This window comes from Lepus europaeus, chromosome 14, assembly GCF_033115175.1.
Source record: "Lepus europaeus isolate LE1 chromosome 14, mLepTim1.pri, whole genome shotgun sequence".
Classification (NCBI taxonomy): Eukaryota; Metazoa; Chordata; class Mammalia; order Lagomorpha; family Leporidae; genus Lepus; species Lepus europaeus.
In genome coordinates this window covers 9,833,718-9,848,407 of record NC_084840.1, presented here as the reverse complement: position 1 = coordinate 9,848,407, position 14,690 = coordinate 9,833,718, and the positions used below count along the sequence as shown (strand labels likewise).

Genomic DNA, 14,690 nt, shown 5'->3' with positions numbered 1-14,690 from the left:
TTGAATGAAACTATCACCTTTTCTGTGAACTGCAAAACAGTACCCTTTAGGTCATTAGTCTTTTTTTTTTTTTTTTTTTTTTTTTTTTTGACAGGCAGAGTGGACAGTGAGAGAGAGAGAGAGACAGAGAGAAAGGTCTTCCTTTGCCGTTGGTTCACCCTCCAATGGCCGCTGCGGTCGGCGCATCACGCTGATCCGAAGGCAGGAGCCAGGTGCCTCTCCTGGTCTCCCCTGTGGGTGCAGGGCCCAAGCACTTGGGCCATCCTCCACTGCACTCCCAGGCCACAGCAGAGAGCGGCCTGGAAGAGGGGCAACCAGGACAGAATCCGGCACCCCGACTGGGACTAGAACCCGGGGTGCCGGCGCTGCAAGGCGGAGGATTAGCCTATTGAGCCACAGCGCTAGCCCAAGTCATTAGTCTTTTACGCACCTATTTCCAACATCACTTCACGTATGGGATAAGACAGACCCTTTTACTGAGCCTTGAGCTGAAAAATCTTTTCCCAGTTCATCACGTTTCTTATCCACAATACAGAACTTTCTTACTTTTACCAACCCATCAACTGAATAATCCCACCCTCCCTCCCATTAATATGACACATCTCTTTACTCATGTTAAATTCACATATGAAATTTTAATCTAACAGGAGAAGTCAGACAATAAGTAAGTTCAGCTCAAGATACGAAATTTGATGAAGACTAAAAGAGGATAGTACTATACACACACAGAAGACTGAGGGATGAAATGCTAATTTATACTTTAGAATGATCAGAGAAGTCCTCTCTGATGAAACCTGTGAGCACAGACCTGAACGAGATAGGAAATGAGCCATGGGATGATGTGAAAGAACAATTCCAAGCAGGCAGACAGAACAGCACATGCCAAGGCTCTGAAGCAAGAACAGCCAGAAGATCAAGACTGATGTTGTGAGCAGAGCAGTACTGGCAAAGACAAGGTCGCAGACTTGGGCAGAAGATCACAGAGGCCAGAAGGAGTGTAAGCTTTATTTCAAGCTACTTTAGGTGTAGCCTTCAGAAGGTGAGTGACACAGTCACATTTCTTTTTCAAAAACAGGTCATTCTTAACCACTAGGCAGAGAATATACTGTAGAAAATAAAGAGTAGGAACTGGTGACGCGGCTACGTGACAGTCTAAAAAGGAAGCATATTATAACATAGGGTTAGAGTGGAAAGAAGTTGTCATGCTTTTAAAGACCGAAAAAGGGGGACTGAGTTATGACACACAGGGTAAAAATGCCGCCTGAAAAATGGTATATAATGCTGGTATACCAGCTGCTCAACCTCGATTCAGCTCCCTGCTAATGGCCTGGGAAAAGAAGCAAAAGATGGCCCAAGTGCTTGGGCCCCTGCTACCCACGTGGGAGAACTGAAGAAGCTCCTGGCTTCAGCCTGGCCCAGCCCTTGCCGTTGCAGCCATTTGAGGAGTAAAAGAGCAAGCAGAAGATCTCGATCTCTAACTCCTTCAAATAAATAAGTAAATCTTTCAAAAAAAAAAGAATCAGACTTGCTGATGGAGTGGATATATGGATGTTAGATGTGAGAATGCAAAGATTTTGATAGGGTTCTTCGCGTTAAGTAACTGCATGAACAGGATGGCACTAAACATTACTGAGGCAGGAAATCTGGGAAAGAACAGAAACGTTGTTTTTGTTTTATATTAGGAGAGAAGGAACGGTAACTGGACATTCTGTTTTCAGGCTGTTAAATTTCAGAAGCCTACCGAATATCCAAGGAAAATGCTAACAGTGAACTTATCAATATACAGCTCAGGAAAGTCAATGTTGGAAATAAACATTTGGAAATCATCAGCTAATATAGGACATTTAAAGCATAAAACTGGAAAAAGCCACCTAGAAATTAAGGGTTAAACAAGAAATTAAAAAAAAAAAGGCCAATTCCTAGAAAATGTCAAGAATTACATTTTGGACACAGAAGTAACAAATTGAGAACTGAACAAATGAGTAGCAAAAGAGCCAAAAGAGCCTGGCGCCCCAAATGCTTTCAAAAAGAGAGCAGTCAACACTCCAAATGTTGTGCACAGTCAAGTAAGAAGTAAGGTAAGAGGAACCAACAGACAGGGCAATGCTTAGGTCTGTGTCAGCCTTACAAAGAATGACTTCAGAGGGACGGTAAGCATTAAAGCCAGATTGGAGTGGTTTCAAGAATCAGAAGTAAAGAAGACACAATCCTCCTGAAAAGAACTCTAAAGTAACAGCAACAAATTGAGCAACAGAGTAGAAATGTAGAACCAAAAACATTTTTAAAAAATGTACTATCTTGGGGCTGGCACTGTGGCGTAGCGAGTAAAGCTGCCACCTGCAGTTCAGCATCCCACAAGGGCGCCAGTTCGAGTCCCAGCTGCTCCACTTCCGATCTAGCTCTCTGCTGTGGCCTGAGAAAGCAGTACAAGATGGACCAAGTCCTTGGGCCCCTGCAACCATGTGGGAGACCTGGAAGAACTTCCTGGCACCTGGCTTCAGATTGGCCCAGCTCTAGCTGTTTTGACCAGCTGGTGAGTGAACCAGCGGATGGAACACCTCTCTCTCTATCTCTCTCTGCTTCTCCTTCTCTCTCTGTATAACTCTGACTTTCAAATAAATAAATAAATCTTTTTTTAAAAAAAATGCACTATCACCAGTACCGTGGCTCACTAGACTAATCCTCCACCTGCACCACAGGCACCCTGGGTTCTAGTCCCGGTCAGGGCGCCAGATTCTGTCCCAGTTGCTCCTCTTCCAGTCCAGCTCTCTGCTGTGGCCCGGGAGGGCAATGGAGGATGGCCCAGGTCCTTGGGCCCTGCATTCGCATGGGAGACCAGGAGGAAGCACCTGGCTCCTGGCTTCGGATTGATGCAGCGCGGCGGCCGCAACACACTGGCCGTAGTGGCCACTTGTGGGGTGAACCAACGGAAAAAGGAAGACCTTTCTCTCTGTCTCTCTCTCTCTCACTGTCTAACTCTGCCTGTCCAAAAAAAAAAAAAAGGAAAAAAAAAAAAAGAAAAGAAAATGCACTATCTCACTATTGTCTCCTGTAAAGGTAAAAACTGATGGAACAAAAGAAAAAACAATAATTTACAGAGGCAAAGCCTCTGAGAAGATGGAATTAACTGAAGAGCAAGAACAGTACATACTGCCTGTTAGCAAAGTGTTGCACATATGCACACAGCTGCAGGCAGATTAACATCTTGGTAGGAATATGAAATCTCTTCCCTAAACTTATTTCACAGGGGAAAAGGAAGGAAGGGAGAGAGGGATGAATGACTACATCTATTAAAAATGAACAAATTAAAAAGTACTCACATGCTTCACCATTGAGATAGCCAAGCAGATCTTTTCGGTCAGGTCTTCTAACCACAGGAATATTTTCAGTCTGAATCAAAATTTTAAATTAGGTATTAGCCAAAAAACAATTATATATAAATTGATAAATATCATGCAATGTCTTAATTTATTCCAATATATCTTGACAACATACACTCAAATATCACATTTGTAAAAAAACAAGACTGGGGCCAGCGCTGTGTCACAGAAGGTTAATGCCCTGGCCTGAAGTGTCGGCATCCTATATGGGCGCTGGTTCAAGTTCCGGCTGCTCCACTTCCGATCCAGCTCTCTGCTATAGCCTGGGAAAGCAGTACAAGATAGCCCAAGACCTTGGGCCCTTGCACCCACGTGGGAGACCCAGAAGAAGCTCCTGGCTCCTGGCTTCAGATCAGCACAGCTCCGTTGGTGCGGTCAATTGGAGAGTGAACCATCGGATAGAAGACCTCTCCCACCCCCTCGCCTCTCTCTCTCTGTAACTCTTTCAAATAAATAAACAATTCTTAAAAAAATGAACAGACTAAAAGAATCTAATAAAAACCTTGAAAAAAATTTTAACCAACTTTTTAAAATGTCTATTTTAATTCATTAGAAAAGCAGAAAGAACTCTTTGATCCACTAGTTCACTCTTCAAATCCTGAAACAGCCAGGGTGGACCAGGTCTCCCACATGGGAGTTGGGAACTCAACCCAGGTCTCTCACAAGGGTGGCAAGCACACAAGTACTTGAGTCACAATCTGCTGCCTCCAAGGGTATGCATTAGCAAGAAGCTGAATTGGAAGCAGAAAAGCCAAGACTCAAAACCAAGCACTCTGCTATGGGATGTGGGGCATCCTAAGCAGCGACTTACCCACTGAGCAAAACACATGCCCACTGAAGATCTTTTAGCCATATTAATTTTTGATAATTTCATTTTTGAAACTTCAGGAAGATATACAAAAAGTAATGGAAAGGAAGCAATGACTATTCCTTTTCAAAATATAACTTCAAGTCTTTCTCCTTCACTTAGTCTGAAGTGCTTTCTTTCCTCACAAAAACCAGAACTCTTCAAAATATTCTGCTTATTTAAACTCTTTCAAATAAATCAAATTAGATACTAAAACTAAATTCTGATAGGTACATGTTCTATTTAAGCACAGGGAAAAATAGATTATACAGGAAAATGTTAGTGGTAGTTGTTTATACATTCTGTATTTTTTTTTATCCTTGAATATTATAAATTCTATAAGCAGGGAAAAACTAAAAAATTAAATCTGAAACATCTGTCCATTTTAATAAAAGGGATAATTTTCCTATAATTACCTACATGAGCAATTTGTAAAGAGGCAAGTAAAAGAAAACTGCATACTTTAGGTACCAAGTCATGTTTGGGCCACAAATTCAATGTATTCTGGCATAACCACAATTTTCCATATAGTTTTTCTAATGTAAACAATCAACAGAATGCAAAGCAATTACTCCAGAGGTGATGCTTAAATTCTTTGTCACCTTACATGAGTAACAATGAAGTAATGATAAGTATCAAGGGGCTGGCGCTGTGGCACAGCAGGCAAAGCAACCACCTGCAGTGCCGGCATCCCATATGGGTGCCAGTTGCATTCCTGTCTGTTTCTCTTCCTATCTAGCTTCCTGCTAATGTGCCTGAGAAAGCAGTAGAAGATGGTCCAAGTCCCTGGACCCGCTGCACCCATGTGGGAGACCTTGAAGGAGCCCCTGGCATCAGATGGGCCTGGCAACGGCCATTTCTGCCTTTTGAGGACTGAATTAGCAGATGAAAGATCGATCTATCTATCAATAACTCTCTCTCTCTGCCTCTGCCTCACTGCAACTCTGCCTTTCAAATAAACAAATAAATCTTTTTTTAAAGACTTATTTATTTGAAAGTCAGAGTTACAGAAAGAGAGAGAGAGAGAGAGGTCTTCCATCCGATGTTCACTCCAATTGGCAGCTAACAGCCAGAGCTGCGCCGATCCGAAGCCAGGAGTCAGGAGCTTCTTCTGGGTCTCCCACATGGGTGCAGGGGCCCAAGGACTTGGGCCATCCTCCACTGCTTTCCCAGGCCATTAGAGAGAGATGGACTGGAAGTGGAGCAGCTGGGTCTCAAACCGGGGCCGATACAGGATACTGGCGCTTTAGGCCAGGGCATTAACCCACTGCGCCACAGCACCGGCTCCAATAAATCGTTTAAAAAAATTAAAAAAGAAACTTTTAACATCTTTGGTCAAATACCTTACCAGCAGTGAATGCTAATTAAATAGCTTCTCAAAAATGAGCTATATTTACCACTTAAAACTTAAGCCATTTTTAAAGTTCTGGCTATTATAAAATAGGGTTAAGTTTTTGTTTCCCTCTATGAGTATATAAAGTTTAAAAGCCTACAAACTCTTTTGTACTTTCTTGAACTGGTCTACATAGAATATTATAAATACTTAAAATAGTGGAATTAATTTTATTTACATTACTGTCACACTGACAGTTGGTCACTACTGAGTTTACATTACTGCCAAGAGGGAATATGTAAGTCTACTCAAATAGGCACTTTAGGTCAGAAACAGTATTTCAAAAATAGTCTGCTCCTACCAAAGAGCAGTAACACAAAGAGAAGACAACAGCCAGAACTGGTACAACCCCAGAATTTTAGAATTCTTCTTTTCCAATGTGGCAAATATGAGTATTTCAGAAAAAAGAGATGGGCATTGTAGCATCGTGAGGAGAGCTATTGCTTGGGACACCTGCACCCCATATGAGTGCCAGTTTGAGTCCAAGATGCTATGCCTCCAAGCCAGCTCCTTGCTATTACACCTGGGAAGCAGCAGACCAGCTCCTGCTAGTATACCTGGGAAACAACAGACAACAGCCCAAGTACTTGGGTCCCTACTACCCATTTGGAAAACCTGGATAGAGTTCCAGGCTCCCGGCTTCAGCCTTGCCAGACTACACTTTTGTAGACATTTGTGAAGTGAACTAGCAGATGGAAGAGCTATCTCTCTCTCTCTCTGTCACTGCACATTTCAAATAAGTAAATGAATAGATTTACTTTTAAAGAAAAAGAAAGCAGCCAAATCTTAGGTGACCACGAGTCCTGAAGTTCACAGTAACTACAGTTGTCAGCTATGTGTTACAACCATTCCTCAACAAAAATATCTGAAAATCAAACGCAAATATTTAAACCATTTTATTACTCGGAAAAGAATGTATATATCCAAAAAAAAAAACTGTAATTACTGTCCATCTCTAAAATCTAGTATGATTTAAAGTAACTCTACAGAGCAATATCACTATTTTTTCCTATTTACCAAGTAGTTTCACCCTTTCTAATTTTTAAAATAACTACTTAATACTAAGTGTATGTTTCTTGCTCAGAGAGGAGATCCTTGGGGCCATCACTGTGGTACAGCAGGTTAAATTGCTGCCTGGGATGCCAGCATCCCATATGGGCACCAGCTCGCATCCCAGCTGCTCTGCTTCTGATCCAGCTTTTTTTGTTTTTGTTTTTGTTTTTTGACAGGCAGAGTGCACAGTGAGAGAGAGAGAGAGAGAGAGAAAGGTCTTCCTTTACCATTGGTTCACTCTCCATTGGCCGCTGCGGCCAGCGCACCGCGCTGATCCAAAGGCAGGAGCCAGGTGCTTATCCTGGTCTCCCTTGCTGGTGCAGGGCCCAAGGACTTGGGCCATCCTCCACTGCACTCCCAGGCCACAGCAGAGAACTGGCCTGGAAGAGGGGCAACCTGGACAGAATCCGGCACCCTGACTGGGACTAGAACCCGGTGTGCGGGCACCGCAAGGTGGAGGATTAGCTTAGTGAGCCGCGGCGCTGGCTTTGATCCAGCTTCTTGCGAAAGAGCCTGAGAAAGCAAGACGGCCCACGTATCTGGGCCCCTGCAACCACATGGGAGACCCACTGCAATTTGGGGAGTAAAGCAGCAGATGGAAGATCTCTCTCTGGCCCTCCCTCACTCTCTGTAACTCTGCCTTTCAAATAAATAGAAAAGAGTGAGTCTTGTGTTTAGTATGTACAAAGCCCACCAGGCAATGGGATACTTTCTCAATTCCGTTAAATAGCAAGGTACTGTTTTGAAGACACCTCAAGTAAGTCAGAAACCTCAGTAAAGTTCATAGATGGAAATTTCACACAGCTGAATGCAATTCAGCAACAGTGTTAGATAATTCAAAAACTACTGTAATGACAGACACTGAAAAGCTAGAATAATTCTGTTTTAAGAACAGTAAGAAATGGGAGGGGCCAGCGCTATGGCATAGTGGGTAAAGCCACTGCTGGTGGTGATGGAATCCCACTTCGGCGCCTGTTAGAGTCCAAGATGCTCCACTTCCAATTCAGCTCCCTGCTAATGGGCCTGGGAAAGCAGCAGAGGATGGCCCAACTCCTTGGGCTCCTGTACCCATGTGGGAAAGCAGAAGAAACTCCTGACTCCTGGCTTTGGTCTGGCCAAGCTCCACCTGTTGTGAGGAGTGAGCCAACAGATGAAAGATCTTCTAACTCTACTTTTCACGTAAATGAATCTTTTTTATTTTTTATTTATTTATTTTTTAATTTTTTGACAGGCAGAGTGGACAGTGAGAGAGAGACAGAGAGAAAGGTCTTCCTTGTGCCATTGGTTCACCCTCCAATGGCCGCCACGGCTGGCGCGCTGCGGTCGGCATACCGCGCTGATCCGATGGCAGGAGCCAGGTGTCTATCCTGGTCTCCCATGGGGTGCAGGGCCCAAGCACTTGGGCCATCCTCCACTGCACTCCCTGGCCACAGCAGAGAGCTGACCTGGAAGAGGGGCAACCGGGACAGAACCAGCGCCCCGACCGGGACTAGAACCTGGTGTGCCGGCGCCGCAAGGCGGAGGATTAGCCTAGTGAGCCATGGCGCTGGCCCACGTAAATGAATCTTTAGGAAAAAAAAAAGGGGGGAGCAATATTTATAGAGTAATACATTTCATATTTAAGTATGTACTTACATATAAGTTGAAACAAAAATTAAAAGCAGACATGTGTTTATTTCAATTGTAACTCAAAAAAAATTATGTGCATTCTACCAAAAATAATATGAGGAGTTTTACTTAAAAAAATTAAATATTACTCTTCTAGAGCACTTTTCTTGGGCATTTATGGCAATTTATCCTATCATACAGCATCACACGCAAGTAACTTGGAACCCTACTTATTCTCTATTACAAAAGGATACTTCAGAAAGTTTTTGGAAAAAATGGAATTGAAAGATAAGTTTATTTTTGTACAAAATATTTTGAAATCTATGTATGCCTTTTCCATAATATACATTTTCCATGAACTTTCTGAAGTCCTCCTGTACGTGTGAGTATCCAAATTTTTCCACCAAAATAAATTTATCTTTTAATCCCATTTTCCACAAACTTTCTGAAAGGTTTCTATGATGAAGAATCTCATCATCACAGACCCTGTGAAACAGCTCCTTGAAAGGTCCTAAAGATTTCCTGGGCAGGGCAGGCGCTGTGGTGAGTGGGCTAAGCCTCAGCCTGAGACGCTGGAGTGCCATTTTGGCTCCAGTTCATGTCCCAGGTGCTCCTTTTCCGATCCAGCTCAGTTAATGACCTGGTAAAGCAGCGGAGGATGGCCCAAGTGCTTGGACTTCTGCACATACGTGGGAGACTCAGAAGGAGCTCCTGGCTCCTGGCTTCAGATGGACCCAGCTCCAGCCATTGCAAGCCATCTGGGAGTGAACCAGTGGATGGAAGACCTCTCTCTCTGTAACTCTGCCTCTCAAATAAATAAATAAAAATTAAAAAAAAAAAAAGGATTTCCTGATTTTCTTCAGAGAGAGCTGACAAAATGGAAAATAAACTTATCAACAGAGTATGAAAATAATTATATTAAATGTATTAAAAATAAATTCTTAAAAGGTGTCTGTTAGTGGATTCTTTTGACAATGAAAAGTTTCTTGGCGATTAAACTAGAGTTCCAAAGCATCAAGGTCCTTTCACAGGTTTATAGATTTTTTTATAACATCGCTGTAAGTGCATTTAAAAACTTCCACACACAGGCCACGCTGTAGCATAGTGAGTAAAGCCACCACCTGCGGTGCCGGCATCCCATATGGGCGCTGGTTCAAGTTCCCGCTGCTCCACATCTGATCCAGCTCTCTGCTATGGCCTGGGAAAGCAATAGAAGATGGCCCAAGGCCTTAGGCCCTTGCACCCATGTGGCTTCCGACTGGTGCAGCTCTGGACGCTGCAGCCAATTGGGGAGTAAATCAGTGGATGGAACACCCCACTCTCTCTCTCTGCCTCTTCTCTCTGCATGTAACTCCAACATTCAAATAATAAATAAATAAATCTTAAAAAAAATTTTCTACACTGCTATAAACACGACCTACGTTTTGCATGAAAAAAAATTTTTTACTTTGGATAAGTCACAAAGTAGCCAAATTTTGACGATACAGGAGACTTTCAAACCTTTTATTCTTTAGATATGAAACCCACAAAGGAAGTTACCCATGCCAAATGAGATCTACTATCAATGAACAAAAAAGAAAAGTTTTAAAATGAAAGGTACTTACAGCTGCTCGCCGAACATAGACAGGATGAGAAAGGTGCACATTATTCAGTAGAAATAGGATGGAGTCCAATGTGTAGTACTCTCTAGGCTGGCCTTCCTTTCCAGTCCTAGAATAATTGAGAATTTTATCACAATTCCAAGTCAACTCTCCAGACTTCGTTATATGTTATAATTTATCTTGCACCCAGTGCAAGATATATTTAACAACATATTTAACACAGTTAACAAAAACACAGGTAAAGTATAAAATCCAATAAACAGACTTCCATTACATTAAAATGAACACAAAAGAGACATGACAAATGCGAGAAGCCAGGAAAGCACAGAAGTTACTTTAAGATGAGATATTTTTATGTATACACACACACACTCTTCTCTATTTAGGCCCAAAGAACTGTCTGATATCTGTGAACAGAGAAACCTCACTAGTTACAGACTGGAGAGAATCCCTAAGAGAAAAGAACAAGATTTTATGAGAAGCACAACCACCACCACTGGTGGCGAATTTACAATAAATTTATCCCAGGGCTCTCGCTAAACAGACTGCTGTGGCACAACATTCTTCACTATGTTACAGAAAAGGTAACAATGAATTTTATAAGTCTGATTCTTAGGACATCACTGAAATCAGACCACTGACTCCACACCAAACTGTAACTCCACCTGTGATTAAAACCATGCAACCTAGCAGTGCAGGCTTAACTCAAGCCCATGCACTCCTTCATTCCACTCCCACATTTCTTACTGACATCTAGAAACATCAAAGTATGATTTGAATTCAGCTGAATACCAAGCACTATCCTCCATAAGTAATGTACTTTGCAAATCTCTGCCAGTATTTCCACTTTTCCTTTAAATCAATGTATTTCAAACCACAAAGTACGAAAAAACACTGTACTATGAAACTCGTAAAACCGATATAGACTTTTTGTAGGATATGAAAAAAAAGAAAAACGCACTGCACGCAGTAAGTACTGTGCGATGCTTCACACAGATGTGCATATATGCACTTGCATACAAACAAAAATAATTTCTTGGTTTAATTCGCTGCTGAAAAAGCTTGAAATCTGTTGTAAGCACTGCTTTTTCATTGGCTGCCAAACATTTCCTTTCCAAGTCTAAGGCCCGTGAGCACACAGTTCCCTATTCCGGGAAGGTGGGATCCACCATTTCAGTGCAGAATTCCTACCCATTCCTCAAAGCCTACTCACTTGTTCACGCAAGGAAACCTGTTGGATGGGAACGCGCTAAAACCACATCCATGCACACTTCCCTCAACACCCCGACCAGAAGTGATGGCTGCTTTCTAGGGAGCTAGGAAGCATCCCACATCACCCTACCGGTGTTATCTCCTCTACTCCCATAGGGCGACCCACGTTGGGGCAGGACCAGGATCCCTGGGAGTGCTCCGATCCAACCGTTCGCTGCCTCCTATGTATTGCCTGATGACGTTTTAAGCGCGGAAAAAAAAAAAAAATGCAATCTCAAATGTCATTCTGCCTGCCTGAGCAAACTCTGTGAAGGGATCACAACGCAGGAGAACTCAGAGGGCTGTCACTTCCCCAACGCTTCACGAGCTCATTTCACCACACGGGAAAAACCAGAGAGACCCGAACGCCTCAAAGAGCCGCCGATGTGCCGACTTCCATCCACTCCCCACGCAGCTCACCGCGCTCCACCAGGCAGGAGGCAATGGGGAAGGTCGGACCCAGGGTCCTCGGCACACCAGCGGCAGGGAGTGACAGCACCCGGGAGGCCCGACACGGGGATCAAACCCGTCTCCGGACGCCTCCCCGAACGCCTGGACCCGCGACGGCCCCACGCACTTCTCCCACTCGCGCTCCACGCCACCGCAGCAGGCGCCGTCCCCGGGACCCCCTGGCCCCGTCACCCCGCGCACAGCCCCGCGCCCCTTTGTGCGGCCCCGCGCCGGACCCGCCCCCGGCCCCCCGAGCCGGCCAGGCACGGCCCGCGGCGGGGACGGACGCGCGGCGCCCGGGGCAGCCCCTCCGCGCCCTCCAAGTGCAACTCGGCGCCCGGCACAGAAACTTTTCCCCCCGCCTCAGCGCGCCCGGGGCTGCCGGCCCTCACGGGCGGCCGCGGCCAGGGGTCGGCGGCCAGGCCGCCGGGGGCGCCGCACTCACCCCCACACCACGTAGTTGGTCTTCACGTTCTTGGGCCAGGAGAACTCGCCGAAGATCACCTCGTCCCCCTTCACCACGATCTCCTTCTTCTGGATGTTGTACTGTCGCAGGACGCTGAGCACGTCCGCCATCTTCTCCCCGCGCCGCCGCCGGCCCGGGCGCCGCCGCCGCCAACGCCGCCAACGCCGCCGCCGCCGCGCCTGCCGCCGCCGCCTCGCCCGCTCCCGGCTGCCGCTCCGCCGCCGCCGCCGCCGCGGCGCGCAGACAGCAGCAGCACCAACAGCCGCCCTCGCCTACGACAGCAGCAGGGGCAGCAGCCACCCAGGCCGCCGAGGACCCCGCGCTGGAAGGCAAGGCCCCGCCGCCGGCTGCCCGCGGAGAACGCCTGACCGCGCGCCTCCAGCGCCGCACGGCCGCCGCCAGGGGGAGCCGCGGGCGCCAGGGAAAGAAAGTGCCCCTCCCAGGCTGCCCCGCGGCCGCGAGCCGACTCCCGTCGCGAATCGCCGAGCGCAGCGGCGCGCCGCCCACGCACGACGGCACACGTACGCGGGGCCGGGCGCGCGCGCGCTCGGCGGCGGCGGCGGCGGCAGGTGCGCGCGCACCTGCGCGGCGGGTCCGCGCTCCCGGGCCTGGCGCCGGCTCCGAGCCCCTCAGCGGCTCAGCTGGCTGGCGGCGTGGCTCTCGGGCCTCTGCGTTGGCCGGCGGGGCGGACCACTCCCACCTCTAGGTGTCTAGGGCTTGCTGATCCGGACGAGCCGTGTACTGGGGCGGGGGCTGAGGGCGGGGGCGGTGGTGGTGGGGTGGGTTTGCAAAGCGGCGGAGACCAACGCCGGCCGCCTGGGCGCCGCCGGCTTTCGGAGCCTGCTCACCTCTCGGCCCTGTACCCTGCGTCAGGTGGTTAATGGGGTGAGGGGGAGTGGGTCAGCGCACGAGCACGGTGCAAAGCATCCAGCAAGTCCAGAAGACACAAGAATACAAGAGCTGCCCGCGCCGGGCCTCGAACCTTGCATTCCACGATGGCCCTTTCTCCCTGCCAGCCTCAGGGTGCGACAGGTGCCTCCGTCGGGAGGAGCACGTGGCAGGCTCTTCTAACCAGGGCTTCTTCTCCATGGGGTCCGTTCTAACCAGGGCTCTTTCTCCATGGGGTCCATGAGACACTGGCCACGTTAGAAGAGGTCAAGATGCCATGGCCTGGGTACCTTAATCAAAAAGCCGTGTAAGTCCCGGGTGTTTTTTTTTTTTTTTAACTTTTATTTAATGAATATAAATTTCCAAAGTACAGCTTATGGATTACAATGGCTCCCCCCCCCATAACTTCCCTCTCACCCGCAACCCTCCCCTTTCCCGCTCCCTCTCCCCTTCCATTCACATCAAGATTCATTTTCATTTCTCTTTATATACAGAAGATCAGTTTAGTATATATTAAGTAAAGATTTCAACAGTTTGCCCCCACATAGCAACACAAAGTGAAACATACTGTTTGAGTACTAGTTATAGCATTAAATCACAATGTACAGCACATTAAAGACCTGGATGTTTTTATAACCTTTCCTGTGTCAGGAGGGAGCAGGGGCAATTTTGTGGCTGGCAAATACTTTGACCTGCTTTGGGAAAAAAAAAATCCATTTTTGTTAACGCGCCCAGTAGGAGGATGTGGGTCAGTTCTGATCTCTAGCAGTTCTACCGCTGTGAATTTGAAATGTTTTGTCTGTTCTACCAGGATTGTCACCCTTGTGATGTTTTCCTGAACCACATCCCAAGCTCAAAAGAACTACACTTTTTGTGCCATTCACCTGGATCAGACACCTCGTGTTACTTGATTTTCCTTGTTAGTTACCTTACCTCCTTCCTACAGAACTAAAGGGCGGCCGGCTCCACAGCTCACTAGGCTAATCCTCTGCCTGCGGCGCCGGTTCTAGTCCCGTTCTAGTCCTGGGTTCTAGTCCCATTCGGGGCGCCGGATTCTGTCCTGGTTGCTCCTCTTCCAGTCCGGCTCTCTGCTGTGGCCCGGGAGTGCAGTGGAGGATGGCCCAAGTGCTTGGGTCCCTCCAACTGCATGGAAGACCAGGAGAAGCACCTGGCTCCTGCCATCGGATCAGCACAGTTGGGGAGTGAACCAACAGAAAAGGAAGACCTTTCTCTCCCTCTCTCTCTCTCTCTCTCTCTGTCCATTCTGTCAAAAAAAACTAAAGGGCGGTACACCTGCATGGTCATGGTCATAGCCTTGTGTCTTGCCTGTTATTTGGTACATAATATGCCCCTCAGCCAAGTCCACTTTCAAATAACACTATATTGCTTCATAGCTAGTGTGGCCCCTCATAATAAAATAATCCTAATATCCAAGATGTGTGCAATCCACGCCTATAATCACTCTTCAAACAGTTCATGGGAAATGCTTGTTATGGAAAACTATGGGTTTGAAAATTGCACCAAAATAAACTTACCTTTCCATTCCATTTTCCATGAAGTTTTGTCCCTGCATATCTGTGTACATATATGTATACACACACACATACATATGCGAGGGAGAGTTCTTCCTTCCACTTTTTCACTCCCCAAATGCCCACAACAGCCAGGGCCAAGCCAAAGCCAGGAGCCCAGAAATCAATCTGGTCCCCAAGCAGCTCAGAGGGACCCGAGTACATGAGCCACTGTCTCCCAG

General features: G+C 46.7%; 1 protein-coding gene across 1 annotated transcript in view; it reads right to left on the bottom strand.

Annotated features, from left to right (window-relative positions):
* The window catches only part of CDC73 (cell division cycle 73), a 131,392-nt gene extending 119,190 nt beyond the window's left edge, over window positions 1–12,202 (bottom strand). Inside the window, exons 1-3 of the mRNA XM_062211532.1 lie at window positions 12,029–12,202; window positions 9,886–9,991; window positions 3,321–3,390 (exon numbers count right to left, since the gene is read on the bottom strand). Coding sequence (XP_062067516.1) covers window positions 3,321–3,390; window positions 9,886–9,991; window positions 12,029–12,159 — 307 coding nt within the window. The 5' untranslated portion in view covers window positions 12,160–12,202. The remainder of the gene's footprint in view (window positions 1–3,320; window positions 3,391–9,885; window positions 9,992–12,028) is intronic.
* Window positions 12,203–14,690: the final 2,488 nt, after the last annotated feature.